Genomic DNA, 13,199 nt, shown 5'->3' on the forward strand with positions numbered 1-13,199 from the left:
TGCATCGGCTCTTTTTGAAGCTCCAAAATGCGACGTTATTATTCAAGAAGATGCATTTATCTGGCGTTCATTCGGAAAGTAGCGACATCTGCGCTGAGATTTGAAAACGGGCGTGTAAAACTAACGGAATAAAAGAAAAAGTAAATGTTAGGGCGCTTTTGGTTATTTGCTTCGCTGCCAGATTGGAAATCACAGAATTTAAATATCTGGTCATGAAATATTGCAAAAAAGAATGAATTGATCGAGTTTTTGTTGTAGACAGAAATCTGTTCATTGTGAGCTGGTTAATTTCTTTCAAGTGAAAATACACGAACTAAACTGCTACTCATAATCCCAAGCTGGTGTATTTGTGCTCCCTGTTCTATTCTTGAAGCATTTGAAGTGTTAACCACAGGAATCTTAATTTGCAAGGCTTGCAGTGAGGGGGTTGTCGTTATGGTATGTGGCTAGAATTGTCGTCTTTACAGAGCTTGGATGTAAAACATTTAATTTCTCTCTGTGATTTCAATGAAAGTTCTTTTTCAAGTGGCTTCTAATCAAATAATGTATTTTATCACAATGTTGAAGTATGTTGTGGTTCCGACCCGGCTGCTGGAGTCGGATGCGGTTTCATTTGTTTCGTGTCGTAGTTTAGTGTCATTTGTCCCGTGGGGGGGGGGGGGGGGGGCGCGTCTGTCCAGCATTCCTCTCTCAGACGGATCAGGGACGGACCTGTCAGCAGTTCTACAGTCGTGTGGTGGTTCTCCGAACATTGGGCCTCCCCGGTCCCTCGTGTGTCATACTGCTGACCCAGCCCAGCCCTCATTCAGTCGTTGTATCCTGGGGGGCACGCTGGAGTAGGACTTTGTGTTTTAGCGTGTTCGCTAACGCAGTTTGTCAGTCGGTGATGGATAAAGTTTGAGCAGATGCGTTAACACCGATTCTGCTCGATGCAGAATTTCTCTTTGGTGTATTTTAATTCATAATCTTGATTAATCCAGACTTTGGTACAATCTCGTCTCTTCACTCCTTTTTTAGCTCATTATTAAATATTCTCATTGCTAAAGCAAATACTGCTGAAGGGTGTTTGACAACTAGCAGGACAGAGTTGGGTCTGGTGAGTACTGCTGGGGTGCCCTTGAGCAAGGCGGCGCCCTCACCCTATTCCCCTCTCCGCACCCTCCTCATCCATTGCCTCTCTCTCTCTCTCTCTCTCTCTCCTCCTCCCGTGACCAGTGAAGATGTCTTCGTTGAGGTATCAGAACGGGGAGATGGTGATGGGCCGTTGGCCCGGCAGCAGCCTCTATTACGAGGTCAGGGTGCTCGGCTACAGCACCAGGAGTCAGCTCTACACCGTCATCTACAAGGACGGCACCGAGCTGGAGCTGAGGGAGCAAGACGTCAAGGTATCGCCGCGGTTACAGGGAGACTTGAGAATGTAACATCACAGGTTCATTGAAAGCTTCGCTGGTGAAACGTTGTGCGTTTGTTTTCCGTTCTCCGACTCTCCGCTTCAGAATTCTTCCGGTTTCCAGTTGCGTCCTCGCTCCAGATCTCGCTCTCGATCTCCGAGCCGCCGTCGCAGCCGTTCTCGCTCCCCAGCTCGGACCACGAGGCGCTCGTCCTCCCGCGCGGCGGCGGCCGTCGCCGCCGCGGCTATAACGGAGAGCGCGCCGTCTTCCCGCAGGGACGCAAAGCTGAAGGACAGGACGGAAGTGAAGCTCGGTCCCCTGGCAAGTACCGGATGTGTGTTCTCTCGGCGGAGAAGAACCGTAGATGGGAAACGATGCAGAACAACTTCACTAATCCAGAAGCTCTCAGCAGTACTTCCATGTGTTCTGTAACTCATCCATACCGTGTACTACTACATATAAATGAGTCAGTTATAAATGCTTGTCCCCAATTATAGTTAGATACATTCCAGCCATCATCAAGTGTCCTGAATAATCAGAACGTTGTCTAACATATTGATTATCTTGACCATGACGCAGTAACGTTTGCTCTCCCTCTTCCTCATGTTGCCTTTTTTTGTGTCTTTTATCTCCCTCCGTTGTCTGGCGGGAAGCAGCAGACAAAGACGGCCGAGAACAACGGCAGCAACGACAAGCATGAAACGAAGGAGGAGAATCACACTGAGGTGAGATTTATCGTTACATAAAAAAAGGTATTCATCTGTTTGGAGGGCGAGAGGATCCGATCTATAAGTATTGATAAGCAACTGCAAAGTTACGCCACCCAACGGATGTCATAATGTCTCTCCTAGTCGGAGTCTAAGGCCGAGCCCGAGCCGGAGAAGAACCAGAACCGCTACAACCTCCGCCAGAGGAAGGACGACTCCAAAAAACCTCCGGAGCGGCCGGAGCAAAAGGATGCCAAGATGGTCGCTCCCGCCGCCTCCCTCGCCCCGCCACTCGACTTCGGCGGAAAGATAGGTAGATGCTAGAAACGGCGCAGATTTACCATCCAAAGTATTTTCTGACCATGACTGGGCGTGCCCTTTGGTCTCCAGTGTGAAACGAGGCTCTTGGTTTATCTGTGTGCGTTTATCCATGTCTGGCGTTCCAGACCAAACGAACTGAACTCGATCAAACTGGTGACGCCGGTATCTGCTCTCTCCAGGAGCGTTCTTCTGGCTGCTCTTCCTTCCGGCCTGGGTTCTGTTCGTGGTTCTCCAGGTTAACTTGGGGGACCCCAGCCTGTCGAACTTCCCCCCTCCTCTGCCCCCCCCTGAGAGCTTTTGGGATGCCCGGGCTCTCGGCTTTGTTATCCTTTGGGTCTTATTCCAGGCTCTGCTCTACATCCTGCCTGTTGGGAAGGTGAGTGACGGCCATCTCTCCTCATCGATGTGTAATCTGAAACATAATCCCGCTTGGCTTATTTGTTTTTTAGTTTCAGGCTCCCTCCTTACGAGTGAGGGAAGCGGTCTCGTTCCGACCGTGACCTCGACGCCACGGTAACTGAAGCTAAGTTGCTAATCCTTGTCGTGATGTTTCCGTTCTCCAGCTGAGCGACGGAATGCCGCTGAGGTCTGGAGCGAGGCTGAAGTACAGAACCAACGGTGAGTCGGTCGAACCCGGAAGTCGTCCTTTTGCTTGTTTGAACGTTCTTGGTTCCGTCTGAAGGTCAGAATGAATGAATGAATGGATTTCCTCTCTCTGTCTCTCTCCAGGTTTCTTTGCCATCGTGACGAGCTCGCTGGCGGTAGCTGCCGCCGTCTACCGGGGCGTCGACCTCACCTACGTTCACAGCCACTTCCTGCAGCTGGCGGCCGCCTCCTTCCTCGTCTCCGTCCTGCTCAGCGTCTGCCTGTACGTCCGCTCGCGTTCCACCGCCCCGGACCAGCTGGCTCTGGGGGGGAACTCGGGTGAGAGAGAGTCTTGTCGCCTCCTCCCTGGTGGGAGACGCTATCCTGTTCCCTCCTCATTAGTCTTGAGTTTTCTTCACCGTTTCTCTTTTTTTTTTTTCAGGCAATGCGGTTTATGATTTCTTCAAAGGACGTGAGCTCAATCCCCGAATCGGAAGCTTTGACTTGAAGTTCTTCTGTGAGATGCGGCCTGGTCTGATTGGCTGGGTGAGTTATCACATGAGTTGACGATGCAGCCAGTGCGCCCCCTGGTGGCTGCGTGTGAAGCTGCTCTTTAGTTGGTTCTTATATGCTCATGCCTGATGTTTACTAGAAGTTAAGAAGTTTCAACTCTGTTTGATTGTCTGTGTAAAACATTCTAAATATCTCTCTGGCGTTCTGGACGACCAGGAGACATTCTGAATCTCTTTGTCCACTCAGTGTTTGATCAACTTCGCCATGGCGCTGGCTGAGATGAAGCAGCAGCGTCTGGCCGCTCCGTCCTCCTCCATGGTCCTGGTGAACCTCTTCCAGCTCCTCTACGTGGCGGACGGCCTCTGGAACGAGGTGCGATCAGCAGAGTGGCCGTTAAACGTGCTGCAAAAGGACATTTACGTAGGACTGACAAATGAAATGTCTCTGTCCTCCCCTCCTCAGGAGGCCATCTTGTCCACGATGGATTTCATCCACGATGGCTTCGGCTTCATGCTGGCGTTTGGTGATCTGGTGTGGGTTCCCTTTACTTACACTCTGCAGGCGTATTACCTGGTCAGCCACCCCAACCCCCTGAGCCCCCCCGCCCTGGCAGCCATCGTCATACTCAAGCGTACGTATCCCTATTCGGCCCTCACTTCCTTTTCTCAAGGTCACTTATTTAAAGCGCGTTGCTGCTTTACGAACGCTCGCGTTTTTCAACCCGAGGGGACGTTTCTGTATCTTTTATTCGCTCTGTTCCTTTCCTTGTTCGATTGGTCACATTTTCTGGAATTATTTCTGGTTCGATGATGAAGGACATAAACAAAAAAAGCTGTTCATCTCAGCGTGGCATTTTTTGCAGATACTATGCTTTGACGTTGAAGGCAAGAAAACGAATGGCTCTTATAATCCCATGTTGCTGAAGTTCTCTCTTTTCTTTCAGTCGTTGGCTTCTACATCTTCAGGAAATCCAACTCTGAGAAGAACTCCTTCAGGAGGAACCCGTCCGACCCCAAACTGTCCCGTAAGTGGGAGACTCGAGGCTGTTTTTATATCCGCATCTCTTCATTGGTCTCTGGGGAAATGACTGAGATGGTTATTTTCTGCATATTCGATGCCACGCCCGTGTCCAATATGCCCCCCGCGATCTTCCTCACTTGACAACTTTGGGCTTCTCTGTCCTCTTCAGATCTGAAGACGATCCCCACGGCGACCGGGAAGAGTCTGCTCGTGTCTGGCTGGTGGGGCGTGGTCCGCCATCCGAACTACCTGGGAGACCTGATCATGGCTCTGGCCTGGTCCCTCCCCTGTGGTGAGTGGGCTCAAGTTAAAAGTGAAACGACCAATAATAGCGGCGCTTTCTCCCGCCTGATCAATTCAGTCAGTATATATGTATGTTTATCTTTGTCTTTGACCTTTTTATTATCCCTCCGCCCACGTGCGCAGGCTTCAGCCACCTCCTGCCATGGTACTACATGATCTACTTCATCATCCTGCTTGTACACCGAGATTCCCGGGACATGAGCGAGTGCAGGAGGAAATACGGCTCGGCGTGGGACGAGTACTGCCGGACTGTTCGCTACCGGATTGTTCCCCGCATCTACTGACGAGCCCACGCCAGATACTCCTGAGCGGAGGCCGCAAAAAAGTCTAAATGAAAGGATTTAGTGACTTATTTGGTCAAGAAATGATAATAATAATGTTTTGAGCTTTTTAAAAAAAATAATTCTGGACTGAAGGTGCTACTTTGTATTGAATTTTTTTGATGGAGGAAAAAAATACACATTGAAGAATTCCCTTTTGAAATAGGAAATACTCAAATATGTGCTTCAAGTTGGATGTATATTTTTGTACATACATATTTTTTTATACTTCGATAATGACTCACCGTTTGCGTATTTGTTGGTGACTATTACTCTTTGCTCCCATTTTCAGTGTTTAAATATCCGTTTTGGGAATAATTGACAATGAATATTTTTTATGTACTCTATTGTCTCATTATCATAACAGCTAACGCAAATGGTAAAGGATGGGATTAAAATAGTTTTTAATGGCCTGTAGAGTGGAACTCGGCTTTCTCAGGACCCCAGTGTCAGAAACTTCAATTCAGAGTTAATATTTTTGTGAATGTCAGTTTTTATTTTTATTTTAAACAGATGCACTGATGGGTGAACTATTTTTTCAGTTCCAAAGTGTATTTGATTTTTTTTTTTTTTTTCCTACCTCAGGTTCACACGCTGTCCAGTCCTTCCTCTTTCGCATCGCCTGGGAGACAAATTTAGTTTTAGCCTAATGATGCTTTCAATTGACAGGATTTTAACCATTTCAATGACGTTTGTACTGTGACTGCATTTTTAACCTGTGCATTTGCAGACCCAAAAATATGTATATATTTTTTATGCATGTGCAGCTGTAGATGAAACCCAAAGTAGCAAAACATTAGCTAGCTAGGGGGCACTTTCTATGCTGTGCTGAATGCCTTGTAAATATTTTCCTAAACCACAATTTGAGTGAAAAGAATGGTCATATTAGTAATGTTTATCATTAGATATTTAATTATTTTTGGTTAACGACTGAGTGGAATGCAATAAGTCGGATGCATACGACATTGAGAATTTAAGAAGTTCAGCAGTCGGATCTGTGACGAAGCTAGTCTGTATGCGTACTGCTAATTAAAGTTAAAGCTTACAGTATTTCCTTCTTCTCTCTTTTGGACTTTGTTCATTTTACGATTTGTTGACGGATGCTTGGCGAAAGAAAGCTGAGTACATGGCTACGTATATTTGATTTAGTGAACTACATGCTAAGCACACACTCTTAACGCTGCGAACTGAGTGACAGAACTTTTTATGTGATGTTACATTTCTACATTCATCCTTTTTTCTTCAATTTTCCAAAATTACCCGTTAAGTAATCTTGTAGATAGACATTAAAACAAGGCAAATGTTTTTTATTTTTACGTGAAAAGGGAACCTAAATATAGAAACGCTAAAAAAGAATGCATGTTTAAGAAGCACTGAGCTCATAAGTTTAGAAACTGATCAGTTCCTTCTGCCATCCCACCGGAAGTCACGCAGATGTTTATTTCAAACATTTACTTTGAAACCGGAAGTGGCACATCCACCCTGGAGTTTTCACCCTCGACACTCCAGGTAGCTCCCACACAGGTGGAGCAGAGTGCGGCTGATGCGACCGCTTCAGCTCCAACAGGGAAACGGAACGTTTCAGCGTCTCCCCTCAGGTGTGTGTGCGGGGGGGGCGTGGTCTCCGGTCAAAGACCGCTGCTGATTGGGGAATACCTTATTTTATGGATCATGATCGAAGAGACCCCCTCACCCCCAACAGAGTGACTCTCTGTGATTGACAACCCCCAAAAACAAAATCATGGAGATCCAAAAGAGTTTCGCGGAGTGTTGGCAGAGGTTCCTGAAATGTTTCCGAAAACCGGACCGACGTTCAGGTAAGACCGAGACCGAGGCCGAAGGGAGCCCGGCGCCGGTGTCGATAATCCCGGACTGACCCGGACAGAGGAGGCCATAATCTCGAAACCGGTTCGACCGAAGAAGCCGAATTCTACATCGCCCAGTACGATTACTCCGCCCGAACCGACCAGGATCTGAGCTTCAACGCGGGAGACACGCTCGAGGCTCTGGACAAGAGCGCGGGAGAATGGTGGTACGCGCGCGCCCACACAGGTGTGTCGGCCGCCAAGCAGGGATACATCCCGGCCAAACTACGTCGCACCTGTGGAGAGCATCGACGCAGAGCCGTACGTATCCATCCGCGTGGATTTATTCACTGTGGTTTAAAACGGGTCCAGCGTTTCATCCACAGGTGAAGGGCTTGCCCCCCCCCCCCCCCCCCCCCCCCCCCGTCATCAGGGTGGGGGCTGCGGGAGTCCTGGTTAATGTTTGTCCGGGACCAGGAAGTGAAGTTACGGGTTAATGTTTCCCCGGAAGGAAGGCTTGGGAACTAAATCAGAGAGTTTCTACCTCAAATGATTGATTTACCATGAAAGGAAGTAGTGATCAATCACATTGGTATAATAATCAATAGTTTGATTATTTGGAACAAGAAAATGGTTTAAAACGCACCGCACTATCTTGATAAAAGTGGGTTAAGAGATGAAACGCATTTCAATTCCACTTTGTGGCGCAGTGGGTAGTGCTGTTGCCTCACAGAAAGAAGGTTCAGCGGTTCGATTCCTTTTTGTGGCAGACTTCTATCTCTCCTCCAAATTGTCCGTTGGTGTGTTTCTTTGTGTGCCCTCCCCCCACTCCCACCAAAGGACTGGGGACTCATCCAGGGTGCCCCCACCTGTCACCTGTAGCCAGCTGCGAGGGGCTGCAGCAACACGCGTGTTCTAGGAACCGGAACCGGAGGAGGAAGAACTGGATTGAACTTTTCCTCTCGTCTACCTCACAATTTATTGAACATTTCCTCAATGCATGACTCAGCCGTTTCCAAAGCGTCTTCAGAATCTACCCCCCCCCCCAGTAAAACCAGTTTATTTGCAGCTGTGAGCTGGTTTTCCTCGTTTCCTCGTAGGGTTTAAAATAGCTTTGATTTCACGGCGTCACGAAACGTGACAGACGTGAGACGACACGCGGCTTTTAGTTTTGTGGCACCGTCGTTACCGGGTCAAGGGTCGTGCTGGAGCCCCGTCCCAAGCTGTCAGTGGGCGAGAGGCGCCCCCGGACAGTTCATCATTAGCCCACCAGTCGGACCCGATTTCACATGAATCCACTTGAGAAAGAGGGGGGGGGGGGGGGGGGGGTCAGACGAATGACTCACGTCGGCTCGCTTGTGGTTTCCAGATGGTACTTTCCCGACACCAAGAGGCTGGATGCAGAGAAGATGCTGTCGGCCGCGGGGAACCAGAACGGAGCCTTCCTCGTCAGAAACTCTGAAAGTCAGATGGGGGAGCTTTCCCTTTCAGGTTGGTTGCCATGGGAGACGCGGCGTGAGCGGGTTCTCCTCTTTATTTAGAAGGCGTGCACATTGAGATATGGGCGGGTCCGGTCCGGTGTGGAGCTGAAATGAAAGGGAGCTCAAAAGCACTCAGAGAGCACAGACCTCCACCAAGCAGCTCATTCCCCTCCTAATTAGATTTACGCCGTCCACACGGTGATCTGGATCAGCACCAAAAGGTTCTGAATTGTTCTTGGTATCTTTTACCATGAAAAGTGAATCGGGTCGCAGGAATAAACACTGATTTGAACTTGATTCATAAAACTGTCTGAAAATTTTAAAAAAAAATAGAAATCACACTCCGTTTTTTGGGAAGGTGATTCTAGTGGAAAATAGTTTCAGCGTTTTTTTATACAGTCAAAGGAAAATATCAGAAAATTCCCTTTTTATTGTTCCTAGGCAGAATGTAAATGTAATCTTTATAATTTTAGAAGGAAAAAAACCTGTGTCCTGTTTCCTGCCAATAAAAAAAGCTGTTTTTCTTTTTAAATCAGTATTTTACATTTTTACTTTATTTTATTCTCTTAATTTTGCATATCTCAAGACCGCTTCTCCTTTCTTTTACGTGACGTGTCTTCTATAAATGTCTGTCTCAGAAGACGTTGGCTTGTCTTTCAGTGCTGGACAACAGCAATGTGAAGCACTACAAGCTGAAGAAAACTGAAACCGGCCGCTACTTCGTGTCGAAGACCGTTTCCTTCGTGTCGCTCAAAGACCTGGTGGATCACTACTCCGAAGACGCCGGCGGCCTCTGCGTGCGCCTGGGGGAGCCGTGCAAAAAGGTGAAACCCGCCCCCCCCCCCTGCCCCCGCTGTGAACTCGGCTTGCCGTCCTCGTTCTCGCCGTTCGTTTTGCGAGCGTTTGGTTTCCGCTGCAGATGGAGGCGCCGCAGACTCACGGCCTGTCGTACAACACCGCCGACCGATGGGAGATCGAACACGAATCCATCACGCTGGTGAGGAAGCTCGGCGCCGGCCAGTTCGGAGAGGTGTTCGCCGGCATTTGGAACCATACCACAGAGGTCGCGGTGAAGACCCTCAAACCCGGTCGGTACCCAGTCCCTCTATCTTTAGGAGATAATGTGAACTTTGACACTAAGCCTGAGCCCCCCCCCCCCCCCGCTGCAGGAACCATGGACGCCGAGGACTTCCTGAGAGAAGCCCAGCTCATGAAGCAGCTGCGGCATTCCAGGCTGATCCAGCTGTACGCCGTCTGCACGCGGGAGGAGCCCATCTACATCGTCACCGAGCTGATGAAGAACGGCAGCCTGCTGGAGTACCTCCAGAGTAAGACGGGGCGCCGTGTCGGGACCAGAGTCCAGTTCTGCTGCTGCCCTTTAAAAAAAGCAACAACAGCAACGTGACAAAGTTCAAACTGCAGCGGAGCGACAATCAGCAGATATTTGTTCTCACAGTGTCGCCGTGAATTCCACAGCGCACGCGGCGCACGCACACACACACTCGCTTCCTTGTTTGCACAATTCCCTTTTTCCCCACTCCTGGTGTGTTTCCCCTGCAGCGAGCTTTATCCGCCGCAATGGATGAAACTGGATGAAACTGAAATCAAGGAAAACAGGAGCAATTTACGCATCGTGCACTTTAAGAATCTGCACATTTATTTTCCATTTATTCCAATTTAATTGGAAAGTAAAAAAAAAAAAAAAGTAACTCTGCATTAATTTATTGTTCCATGTTGGGGGCATAGAGCCGGGGAGGCGGTTTAAATAAATCTCAGGTGTGTTATTCAATGACGATCTCTTCATCCGTTGCAGACGATAAGGGCGCCACGCTGCGGATCTCCGACCGGATCGAGATGGCGGCCCAGGTGGCGTCGGGCATGGCCTACCTGGAGCTGCAGAACTACATCCACCGAGACCTGGCGGCCAGAAACGTCCTGGTGGGGGAGAACAACATCTGCAAGGTGGCCGACTTCGGCCTCGCCAGGGTCTTCAGGGTGGGTTTGAGTCAAACGCAGAAAGGTCGCAGCTCGGTCTGCCTTTATCAGCCGTGACACATTATACAACCTCCTTAACAGAAACTTTGACCCCCCGCGTGATGGAAGCAAGGACGCTTCAGGACAAGATGATGTCATAACAACCCACGTTTCCCCACAGCGCTGCTGTAAAACGTTTCGTCCTCTCTCTCCAGAAAGGGAATGAGAACGAGAATGAGAACGAGAACGAGAACGTTTACGAGGCCAAGGAAGGAACCAAGTTCCCCGTGAAGTGGACGGCGCCAGAAGCCCTCCACGGGAGCCTGTTCAGCATCAAGTCCGACGTCTGGTCCTTCGGGATCCTGCTGTACGAGATCGTGACGTTTGGGCAGATGCCGTACCCCGGTGAGCCCGGCCTCAACCTCATTACGGTCGATTTGTTCATAATGGATTGTTTAATAAAACGATTTGATTGATCTTCCTTCCTAAGTCTCCCCGGATGCGTTTTTTCTTTCAGCCATGACCAACTTCCAGGTGGTCCAGAGGATTCCTCAGGGCTACAGGATGCAGCGCCCCCCCAACTGCCCCAAAATCATGTATGGCATCATGTGTGAATGCTGGAATGAGCAACCAGGTGACCGACCCACGTTCGAGACCCTGCAGTGGAAGCTGGAGGACTTCTTCAACCTGGACGTGTCGTCTTACGACGACGCCAGTCGTTACTGAGCGACGGGCGAGCGGGACGCTCCCCGCCGTCCGTACCGACGGAATCCGAACACGGAGACGCGCCGACGCGTTTATAATTCCACTCCCTGCGGACAAATGAAGGAAGCGGAATCCAGCGTGTTTACTGCAGCGGTGACGCCGCTGTCAGCGCAGACTCCGAGCAGACATGAAGCTGCTACCCCCCCCCCCCCGATGAACCGGCTCTCCTCCTTCCACTGAGCATAGCACACATTCTTTCCGCTGGCTACCTGCCCTCCTGTAATCCACGGCGGCGTGACTCATCAGAACTCCTCCCGAGCAGAAGGAGGACGTGAATCCAGAATTCAGCTGTGAATAATTCAATGAAGGAATTATTCTAACTATTACTGCTTATCTTACATAAAATCTAGACTGCTTTTTCTTTTTTTTTCTTTTTTTATTGTGAATTTATAACCCTCAGCACTTTGTTGTATTACGTCGTAATGGATGCTAACGGTTAGCACATCTCTGTAGGTCAGAGGTCACCAAAGGCGACCTGAGTTTGCTGCGCTGTAACGAAGCCACCGGTGAAATGATTCTTAGGTGTTTGGTGGGAGGTTCATTTTCTTTTGTCACGTTTTACACACACACACACACACGCACGTTTACCGTCGACGCTCTTCCAGCGCTCGTTTTAGAGTATTCAGCTCATTCATGCAACCTGGAAGAGTCGGCACATCTAATCCATGTGAGTAACAGAGGGGGGGTCAATAATTATTTACGGTAGTTTTTTTGTGTCATGAATAACCTTAATTGTAAATTTGCACATAACTGTTCATATGATTATACTTTATTGTAATAATGTGACTGTATTTTATGCATTACATAATTAAATGGATTTTATTGACCATGGTTGATTGGATTGTTGTTGTTTTTGAACTGACCTGAATTCAAGTCGGCATCCAGAAGGAATCTAGAGCGTTTTCGGTGCTGCACCTCTTCCACCCTCATTAAAACCTGAACAACCAGAAAATCAAAGCACATCCTGGAAGCGAGTTTCAGGAGGAAGAGACGTCTCGACCTCGGTTAAGATACTCCGGCCCGACGAGTTCTGACCGGTCGGGTTCATTCTAAGGGCATTATAAAGAAACTATTCAATTCATTTTTATTTCTATAGCGCCAGATCATAACAGAACTTTATCTCAAGGCACTTTGCAGGTGTAGCAGGGAAAGCCGGAAACCAGCTTGACCCGCAAGAGCAAGCACTTTGGCAACGGAAGCAGGGAAAAACTTCCTTTTATCAGGCAGAAGCCTTGGACAGAACCAAAGGCCCATAGTGGACGGTCATCTGTCTGGACCAGCTGGGTTGAGAAGGAGAGACAGAAGTAGAAAGACAGAGAGACAGTAATATAGAGCTGTTTCACGTTGTAATGTCCCACTGTGGCCACACGGTGGTGCTGATGCCCTCTCACTGTGAACCCTCCTATCTGGTACGTTCCCTTTAAATATTGATGAGATAAACTTAAACCTAACCTAACTTGTGTATTTTATTGTTTTTGTCAAAGTCAACCAATTTCAAATGTATTGATAATTTCAGATCATGCTGAGACCTGAGACAAAGGACGTGTGTGTGTGTGTGATTGTGAGTGGAGGCAACATGTCGCATGTAAAGTGCATGATGTCCACCACAGACGTGCTTGTCATCCTTTTTAAAAAAAGCATTTCAGCGGTAAACGATTTGCATAATTTGTATAACGAATTAGAAGCATTGCAAAAATAATCCGTCTTCCTTTTTGGTGTCTCTGAAATAGACGAGGCTGAGTGCCCCACCTGTCCTTTTGCATTCAAAAGTTCATTTCTCCCCATCTCCCATAATGCTTCATAATAACAAGGATGTGAACCCACGCCAGCCCGTAGATAGAACCGCAGCACAGATTTGCCTGCGGTCATAAATTACGAGCAGACAATGGGCGATTGCTTCTCAAAGGGGGAAACGAGTGGAGGAGACAGGTTTAGTGAGAATTATTCAAATGAATTGCTCTTGTTTGCACAGAGAAAAGGGGGATTTTGACAAGACGGGCTGTCTGGACCAGGA

General features: G+C 48.5%; 2 protein-coding genes across 2 annotated transcripts; both read left to right on the forward strand.

Moving 5' to 3' along the window:
* Positions 1–1,220: 1,220 nt before the first annotated feature.
* Positions 1,221–6,210, forward strand: lbr (lamin B receptor). The gene is made up of 13 exons (XM_068753738.1): positions 1,221–1,385; positions 1,497–1,712; positions 2,045–2,116; positions 2,243–2,411; positions 2,599–2,795; positions 2,983–3,037; positions 3,149–3,343; positions 3,447–3,550; positions 3,764–3,889; positions 3,980–4,148; positions 4,461–4,541; positions 4,707–4,829; positions 4,964–6,210. The coding sequence occupies exons 1-13, from the start codon at positions 1,221–1,223 to the stop codon at positions 5,122–5,124; spliced, it is 1,833 nt and encodes a 610-aa protein (XP_068609839.1). The 3' UTR covers positions 5,125–6,210.
* Positions 6,211–6,901: 691 nt separating this feature from the next.
* Positions 6,902–11,207, forward strand: frk (fyn-related Src family tyrosine kinase). The gene is given in 11 exon segments (XM_068753751.1): positions 6,902–7,006; positions 7,009–7,084; positions 7,087–7,247; positions 7,249–7,286; positions 8,335–8,456; positions 9,107–9,270; positions 9,366–9,534; positions 9,616–9,774; positions 10,260–10,441; positions 10,660–10,825; positions 10,938–11,207. Coding segments are annotated over 11 exon segments (1,551 nt in total). The 3' UTR covers positions 11,147–11,207.
* The last annotated feature ends 1,992 nt before the right edge of the window (positions 11,208–13,199 follow it).

Source organism: Brachionichthys hirsutus, chromosome 20 (assembly GCF_040956055.1).
Source record: "Brachionichthys hirsutus isolate HB-005 chromosome 20, CSIRO-AGI_Bhir_v1, whole genome shotgun sequence".
Taxonomy (NCBI): Eukaryota; Metazoa; Chordata; class Actinopteri; order Lophiiformes; family Brachionichthyidae; genus Brachionichthys; species Brachionichthys hirsutus.

Coding starts and splice junctions, on each gene's coding strand:
- lbr (XM_068753738.1), top strand. CDS start 1,221: ATGTCTTCGTTGAGGTATCAGAACGGGGAGATGGTGATGGGCCGTTGG. Junction 1,386..1,496: donor TGAGGGAGCAAGACGTCAAG/GTATCGCCGCGG, acceptor TCTCCGCTTCAG/AATTCTTCCGGTTTCCAGTT. Junction 2,412..2,598: donor CGACTTCGGCGGAAAGATAG/GTAGATGCTAGA, acceptor TGCTCTCTCCAG/GAGCGTTCTTCTGGCTGCTC.